This window comes from Thermobia domestica, chromosome 2, assembly GCF_964235325.1.
Source record: "Thermobia domestica chromosome 2, izTheDome1.hap1.1, whole genome shotgun sequence".
Classification (NCBI taxonomy): Eukaryota; Metazoa; Arthropoda; class Insecta; order Zygentoma; family Lepismatidae; genus Thermobia; species Thermobia domestica.
Window position 1 is genome coordinate 2910814 of NC_137455.1, and position 9627 is coordinate 2920440.

The 9627-nt window shown below is 36.1% G+C and overlaps 1 protein-coding gene across 1 annotated transcript; it reads left to right on the forward strand.

Annotated features, from left to right (window-relative positions):
• Positions 1 to 298: 298 nt before the first annotated feature.
• On the forward strand, positions 299 to 9010 carry robl (dynein light chain roadblock; the record flags this gene model as incomplete). Its single annotated transcript, XM_081750226.1, is given in 3 exon segments — positions 299 to 451; positions 3469 to 3547; positions 8843 to 9010. Coding segments are annotated over 3 exon segments (250 nt in total), but the record flags the coding sequence as incomplete, so codon positions are not given.
• Positions 9011 to 9627: the final 617 nt, after the last annotated feature.

The following is a 9627-nucleotide window of genomic DNA, read 5'->3' on the forward strand; positions in this document are numbered from 1 at the left end:
CAACGTCAAACATGCAGAAAGTTGTTATAAGAGTCATCCTATGTAACCCCTCGCAAAATTCTGCGTACAGGAAACTGCTATGACAATTGTAAAATTTGCGTAGCGTTCACACAAACTGTTACAAAATGTGGTCAATTCTCAGTCTACGCAAAAACAAGTATATTTCTAGTTATTTTACTTGGCTTACTTGATATGTCCCACTTTTGAATTAAAACTAATTTCGCTACACCTAAATAATTTCTTTTTACTCAATATTTGTATTTAGTATCGCCTATCAAGAGTCATGATTCGAGAGTCAGAATCTATTTTATCTAGAATCATGATTGAAATATTACTAACAAACCTGGTAACCATAGAAACGATTTACGAAGGTGGAAGTGAAGTTCTATATCTGAAGTTGTCATTTTCTGGATATAGTAGTCAACTGGTTGAAATAAATAAGTAAAATATGGTAAGTTAGAAAAAGTATCATGCATATATTGGTAGCGGTAGTTATTTAATGTACAAGTGTATGTATATCTCACGCAAAGTATTTCTAATGTATTTCAATATGACTCATAATCGGGGCAGGGACCTTTTCACTACAGTGATACATTCTACATATCTGCAGATTCTGTTTTATAATTAGGATGGAGGGGCTGTTACAGACATAAAAAGATAATGCAATTATAGCTCATATGATTTCAGGGAAGTTTCTTAATGCCTTATAAACTTGCCTATTGTCTGACATCCATGTTAGTTAACAGGTGCTCAAGTTCAGGCTAAGGTTACGCTGATGGCCTTGCTGTGATCGTAGGAGTAAAAAGCGATTTTAAACGTTATTTTCTTAATTATGTTAATTTACGTTACTCACAATTATTTCTGCTTCATTTCCCATTTGAATTCCGCAAATATTTGTTAATTTCCTGCTTCCTTTATTTTTCATTAACTCCATATGCAGCCAAATTAGCTATTACGCAGACTCATGTCATATTCAGATATAACGAAAACAATGTTGGGTTATGTTTAGCAGAAAGGGTCCAGAAGCACGTAAAAAACACAAAATTTAGAGGAGAAATAGATGGTCCAAGTACTTAGACTTAACATAACGCAACCAAACCTAACCGAAATAATCTAATATAAGCGAAGTCCTATCTTTTTTTTTTAACGTTATACTGGACTCCTACACTAACATAATCTGACACAAACTAACCTAATATAAACAGAAATTACCGAAATTGAAACATTTTTTAGAAACAATTGCTGGACCCCTTCTGCTAAACTTTAGCCCAATGTTTCAATAGAATTATAAATTAGTCTCCTTACTTTATCACTGAGTGAGAGACAAATCTTTGACACTGCTACTAGAATATAAATCAGTGTATGGCATAAAAAGTACAGTACATACAAACCAACTTAAGAACATAAACTAACTTGTGTTAGTTGGCCAGCTTAAAGCACAAATACCCTTTAACCGAGTCAGGCCAGGAGCGGAGCATGGGGACCGCACGGGGATGCGTCCGTAGCGAAAAGATGGGAAAGCGACGATGGGTATACGTATAAACAATGGTTAAAAAAAAAACACTGCTTTGATGGAGTGAACGTATGCAGTATTGTTTCATCATCAGTCACTACCCGATGAAGAAAGTTTTTCTTGTCCACTGCGTAACGCTGCAGAATATTCAGTGACGTCACCTTTCTGGTTGCCTTGTGGTTCTTGGATAGTGCCCGTAGTGCCTATTTCTTACATACTTAATTATACTTAAAGACAATATTCACAATATTTTGCATAATGCCATCTGGTAGTCTTAGCTCAGATAATATTGAACGTGATGTTCTTCTGTCCATAGAAATATTCGTCCACACGAACATAGTTCACGCCAGTAGTTAAGATACTGGGTCTCCCGCTGTGTCCAGGGTTGTCATTAACTGATCCATCCTTTGAAAGCATGACACCACTTCGATATATGTTGCTGTGAAATTGAGACCTCCCCATACACATCCAAAATCTGCTTCTGAATGTCAGCAGGTGTAGTGTTTTGGCATACACGAACCGCACCACTGACATCACTTCGCTCCTGTTTAATTTTGCAGACGAGTCATCATTTTAAATGTCCGTTTCTCGGAAATACGTGATCTGAACCCGAAGTCCTCAAGCCTGCAACAAGACAAACTGTCATTAATCTACAAATAAATTATCTTTGAGTTACAGTGAATAAAAGAAAAGTTACATGCCTTGTAACTTTTTTTCTCTGTGGCTCTTGAATTCGACTCTGCTTTACGTAAATCGTCAAACACTGCTCCAAGGATAGATGGTATATCTTACGGCGTGTTGTGCAACGTCTCGCACGAATCACAGCTTGCATTATTGCAACGTTTAATCACATGTAGTTGGAAGAGCCGTTTCCACCACGATGGCGTGAGGCTCTTATTCTTCCTATCTTGAAACCAGAGAATGCCGCAACAATAGCGATGAGCTCCAGACCCATCGCTCTTAAGAGTTGCGTCTGTAAACTGGGTGAGCGATGATTAACAATCCTATTGTTCGGTATTTAGAATCAAACTCTCTGTTGAGCCAGTTTCATTGTGGTTTTCGCTCCTACCAGGACTGTATGGTGCGTGATCGAATTCCTCCCCACCAAAAGATTTGACTAGACTTTGCATGAACAATTAGACACCCATTTTTGTACTTAACAATTACTTAATCCATTGACACCATTCAATTCCCATTTCTGGCTATAAATATTCGCTGTTGGGAACCAGATGACTGGCCTTATTTCACAGTCAGCTTGCCTCTAGGGTTTCTTAAACATGTTAACCTCACAGTACGAAGGCAAAGATTGCATCCATGAATGCATATGGCATCCCATTGTTCGCACAGTCATTCTCAGGGATACGCAAAATTTCAAACTGTATTCAAAAACTCACCTTCCTTAACAAATAATCCTAGTCCCGTTGTTCATTGTTCATGGGATTGATACATGCAGAAATATAATATATTTTGAATCATAAAACAGAGTAGGCTTGAAAGTACCTGGAAATTAGAAATATAATTTCTAAGCTATGTAACTTCAAGTTTGTCTTATCCACATGTGATGTCGTTAATTTCAAGGCAATTGCGAAACTCAAACTGAGTCGTTTCGGTAACCACACTCGCCGTGAGGCAGAGGAAACCATATGATCACTGGTTATAAGAAGACAAATCATAATTCGATATACTTGGAGAGCATAATCCAATGCATTTGTAAACAATTACTAAAAATGAAGAAATGAAGGAATATATCTAATCATAATTAAGTATTTCGTTGTTTAGCTGGAAAGTAAATTAAAGCTTGATATTTTCCTATAGTTCATTGTCAAGTAATGCGTTTTAAAATATTCAATCACTTCAGATAAAACAGTGCAATGATAACATTTACATTTACTATATTTTGTACTGAACATGTGAAATAAGATATTTATGAGTTTCTTTATTTTTCTTCTCCGTAGGCAACTGAGATAGAAGAAACTTTGAAACGTATCCAGTCTCACAAAGGCGTTGCTGGCGTTATTGTTGTTAATTCCGAAGGTAAAACTGTTCATGATTTGTGTACTTTTCTTATCATAGTCCCTAGTCGAAGAGTTATATATATATTGGTGGAAAAGACATACCAGTCCTTACATATGTTCTTTTGATAACTTTTAATAAATTGTAACAGATAATGTTACAAAACTTACTTCGTTTTACCTCTTCTGTGAAATAAACAATATTATTTATAACACAATATTAAAATGGATGTGTTCCTGTAATGAAGATTTTTTCTTCGAAAGCTCAGCGGTACTTCGGGCAAAATTATTGATTGCCTTAAACGTTTAAGGAAGATGAAATTATTGTATTATACGAGAGTACATTATTAAATTTTGGACAAAAGGCAAATTATTATAATTTAATTTCACTAAACAGGATACAAAAGTGATTTTTCCAACTTTATATCGTATTTAGCTGTATACTGTTTTTTGCCAGGGGTGTAGGGACGAAGAATAAGCAATTTTTCAACGATTATTCAATAATGTTCCTCTATTGGGTCAAGTTAATCCGTAAGCGGAGAGCATTAACTTAATCATTTAAATGTTGATTAAAACTAGAAATATTGTGACAATATACTTTCTATAGAGAGTTTCCGTTATTTGTTTAATTATTGGACCACATAGTTCTTATAAGTGATTAATTAGCACTGAACTAATAGCCTAGCATATGATTAGCCAAATATCTAACACGATTTTAGCTTAAAACCCACCCAGAAGAAAGATTGACTGAAATATCTATGAGTATTTGAAGAAATCATTGATCGTCACAAGGACATATTCAGGTTAGCAATGTGTTATTAATTGAGATGTGTTCTTTACATTCAATCACTCGATATATTACTTCTCTTATATTCAAAGAAGAATCATTGTCTTGATATTTAATATTAGGGGCAATCTGTGTCAAATCGTTAGATTCCACTGAAAATTCTGTGAAGGGACATCAATTTATGATTTTGCAATGGTCGTCGTAAAGTGACAGTAGAGTAACTTGAAAACAGAAAGTAACTGAGAAATAAAATCTGATGGAACTATACATAAATTTACGTTGTACCATTTTTCCCCTCCCTTCAGGTTTTGATTCTTGCTAGCAGAAACTCTAGCTAGGATAAGAATACGTGAATTTTTATACGTAGGAAGTCAACGTACTAGTAAGTACAGACAATGTATTGTCTATTAATAGAGGCAGTTACTGTTTTCTCTATGAGCTCTGGAAAAGGTAGTTTACAACAAATTTTCAGAAATTTCCTTATCAGTTACGTGTCATAATATAAAGCCGAGCTTTACTTGTATCCATAAACAAATAATATAGATATACAAACACTTACCATTCCGGAATTTACAGTTTAGTAGGAGGTAGTGAAAAATTGCTTTATTTTAATAGTTATGTATATCGTGTTGACAAGAAGAATTTTCTTCGACCACAAGCGAGCATTCAATTGGAAGTATTTTATGTAAATCTGACAGTATTCTACTCATAGTAAACATCATAAACATTAACGTGGGATATACATTTTGTTACTTGATGTAGATAAAATTGTAATATAAGCCAAAGGCTTGGGAGATGGGACAGTCGGAGCCATCCTTGAAGAAACTTTCGGTTGCCGACGGAACCACATCTTGATCCAGTCACACTTGTCGTAGTCCGATGCAAACTGATATCCACAAATGCCTCTCTTCAGATCTCCAAAAATGTGGAAATCGCATAGGAAGAGATCCGGGCTTAGGGTGTTGAAGGATTTCCCAGCTAAGTTGTTAAAGCATACTTCTTAGCAAGTTAGAAGTGTGCGGGTGAGCATGATCGGGAAGAAGGATAATTCCGCTCGAGAGAATTCCAGAGCATTTTGTCGTAATTTTTGGAACGCTGTATATCTATTGTGACCTAATGCTCCGGTGAAGAACGTCATAATGACCATCTCGGAACTTGTGTGTATGGCTTTAGATTTTACAGGGACCAGGGAGTCTCAGGCTTAAAATAATGGCTCCACGTTTGTTCTCGGTGAAAGCACAAGACAGAAAAACATAGTCTTCTTCGTGGCATCATTCCCACCATTCTTGAAGTCTTTTGCTCCTTCGTCAGATGATGTGGAACCCGCTGAGCGCATACTTCTCGGTACTGGAAATGGTTTCTCACAATGGTGAGTGTGCAGCCATAGACAAAACTCTTTCACAGGATCCGTCAGTTTTCCCGAATAAGAGCGAGCATTAACACGAGGAGTAACGACATATTGGTCTGTCCTGTGTGACGTGGATCTCGTAACTTTTTGCCATCCCAGCACACATGAATATACCGTGTTGTGTCTGCAGCGCACAGCAGCTATACGACGACGAATGTTCGTTGTCCAACTTCCTGTGCATTCAAAAAGCACATCACACTTCCTGTTTTTTTGTCGCCTCCGTGTCTGATGTTATACGACTAAACGTACCTTACTAAAAAAAACATTCAACATACGACTGGTTTGCACGCGCAGGCTAGCACTGTGTTTTCCAGATGTCGTCTACCCATAACAAACGCCACTTTCATCAGCTTGGCATGCTGTTGGATTTGTGTATTGTGACCTTTTATTTAACTGTCCCTTTTGACTTATTTATTTAAAATATATTTTAATATCTTTAGTTGGATGTTTTATTAATGTTTTGACAGAAATGATCTATTTGTGTTGTTTGTGTTGTGTAATTATTTGTATTGTGACGTATCAATATATGACTTTAGAACTCACCACCAACCAAACCCACCATTTCATCAACAGAAAGTTGTTTGATGTGTTCGGGGTTCGTGCATCGTGGATTGCTGCCACCTAACTAGACGATCAATGCAAAAGTACTGTCAGCATTTGGAATGTGTGCATGAAAAATCGAAAACCATGAAGCAATTTGAGAATCGCCAATATGTTCAACTTCAGGACAACGCAAATCCACGTGTTAAATTTATCCATACACAATTTTCATAATTTGTTAGGATACTAATGTATCCCTGATTTTCCCCGGATATTGCACTGATTACAGAGTTTTCCTTTTGTTGAACATGCATTCGGGATGACAGTTCTGAACTCTGAATGAGATACCGACGATTTTTCATCACGAGTTCTACTATCGTGGCATCCATATTTGGTCGAACATTGAAAATTTTAGCCCTTCTCTTTGAAGGATTAAATTCCGACTGAACATTCGTCGGTATCTAATAGCATAGCTCTACCGCTTTTAGTGTAAGTCCCACTTGTAAGTTGCGATTTTTATATAATGAAACAATAAGATGCATATTAATAAGAAAAGTCTGATAGTTGGCTTTTATTCAGATCCTTTAAATGAATGTTAGACGTTTATTGCAATTTTTAGGTTTTTGCTTTTTCTTTTTTCTTCCTTCCTTTGGGTGATCCTCTGTAGAATGAAGCTCTTACGACTTTTTCCTCCACTGAGTTTTTAATGATTTACTACCATGGTAGCTTAAAACAACTGTGTAAGAGATTATGGATGTGACTTTTTTCATTCCACCTAACATTTTTATTGAAGCACACACTCTGAGGTACTGCTAGGATGCCAGATGTTTTCTGGCTTAGCTGTCCTCATTTAGTGTGACACTAAATGTCCTTCCGTCTTCTTTGTGCTCCACGATTCCCATACAGCAATTGTAAGAAGGAAGCACAATTGATGCATGTCTGTTAACAAATACGGTCAATATATTGAAAACAAATTATGATATTGAATTACGTGCGATATAGGATAATTATCCACCACATCATCTACTTCCAGTTACGTTACCCATAAAGGAAACCCAACACACAATGAGTAAGATGGAGGGTATAAATAAAAGTAAGACAAATATAGAAACCTGAGCTTTTGAAACATTCTTAAAAATGCACACCTATACTCCGGTAGTAGGTGGTTCTCTCTTACTGAACCCCATATCTAAGCTAATGTATATATATTCCTGGAAAAAAAAAAATAGTGCGGAAACACACCGTTTCTGACTAAAGCCTGTGACAAACTTCTTGGCATTTCAGCTAAACGAATAAAACGCAAGCTCTGGCGCGACGTTGCCAAGTAGTAAAGTGGTCTGGCTATGGCTAAGCAGACAAACTGCAGCGCGATCAAGTGACAGGGGATAGACGTGGATGCGTATAAAATAAACGTGGCAATACCGCTGGCCTTTCATTTGCTAGCAGCATTTAAAGGGAACTTGGAGCGCCGCCTTCAAATGCCAAGATGTTTGTCACGCCGTTTAATTTTTGTCATATTGAGAACTTAAGTAGCTGTTTCCCTCCATGCTAGTAAGGTTATTCGTGACACTAAATGTATTTGGTTGGAAAACTAATGCATTCTTTACATTTAACAAACAGGAATCTTACTTTGGGTATTTTCATAAGCATATGAAGTTTTTACTATTCATATTATAATTATTTATAGTCATTTGAATTAGATAAATTGTTTTTACTATTTGCATCGATTACCGTTTGTTCCATTTCTTGGTCACCCGTTCGGGACGGTTGTACGTGGTAGTTCCTGTTGTTTTACTTTACCCATTTCCCGAAAATGCCAGTCCCGTTACTCGAAAAGTTCTGCAATCGAGAGTGAAAGGTTTAGTTGGAAGACAGACATAGTAAATTTGAATTTACTTTTTCTCTAAGGTTTTAATTTCATTTACCAATGCCCATGTAAGAACTTTGTATTATTGTGTTAAATCTAAGCTAAGCATCTTACAGCTGATGAAATTTTAGTGTTTGTTAACAACACTATCTGATCACATCACTTTCTCTGAGTGCCGAAGGACCTCATGGAAATGGCTCTTACCTTCCCACCGTCCATGAACAACACTGATTGGGGGAGGGTGAGAGGAAAGTCAACAGAAACTTCAAATTCACACCAATCAAATACTGAATAGAAGGATTAGGGATTTTTTTTTTTTTAATTAAAATTAAAATTATATGGGTGCATGAGAGGATAATACGAAATAATAAAAATTTGACTTACCAAACATTTTTTCTCCATCTTTATTTGCCGAACTTTCTTGATCTACATACACATCTTGGAGACTCCACTATATAGATGGAGCCTATTTCCATACACTCATTTTATATTGCACTCTTGACTTCTTCGTATGACTATGTCCATTGTAACCAGAGAAAATCTAAGATTCTTAATTTTGATGGTTCCTAGTATTATTGAAAGCTTACTGAGTAGGATTTTACTTATATGAAGAGCATTTTAGTGCAATTGTAATGACTGCGAATGCTCGAAAAAGAAGTAAGTAAAACAGTCCAGTCCTCTGTAGAGTGACGTATGTTTTGTGTTCATTTCGCAGGCATTCCTATTAAGACAACAATGGACAACACCACGACCGTCCACTACGCAGGGCTGATGAGCCAGCTGTCGGATAAGGCACGCTGTGTGATCCGAGATCTCGATCCAACCAATGATCTTACGTTTCTTCGGGTGCGCTCCAAGAAGCATGAAATAATGGTAGCACCAGGTTCGTATTTTATTCAATTTATACTTATCATTACATTATAAATTGTGCAGCTATGATTATCTACAATTGAGGCCCTGAATTGAAAAAGGTCCAAGTGCACCAGAGTATTGTTTCAGAAGGAACATATATATATTGAATACTTTTGTGAAAAAGGTTTTTTTTTTTTTTTTTTTTTTTTTTTTTTTTTTTTTTTTTTTAATGGTTTGTTTGTTTGTGTTATTAATTATGTTCCTTGTTGACCTCTTTAAAAGTTCCAACTCTGTGAAACAGATATATCAACATGAAGAATGTTTGTATATGTCTGTGGATTTGAGATTCTTTTCAATTCAGATCCTCATTTTGAAATATTTTTGTATTGTCAAACATCGTTACGTATTCAAAGTATGAATAGTTGGTTATAATTTAATACACTAATGAAATACGTTAAACTCTACTTAATATCTCAGAGTCTTACTTCTCTCCCCCTCCGCAAAGCAAATCCTAAAGTGACGTCACTGTCGTGTTGCAGTAGTATTGTGATTTCCGTGTTGTGATTTTACATATACAAATGTATTGGAATCAAACGGCTAAAAAAGTATAGCCGCACCGACTTCAAAAGGTGAATGAGTCCAAGTTGT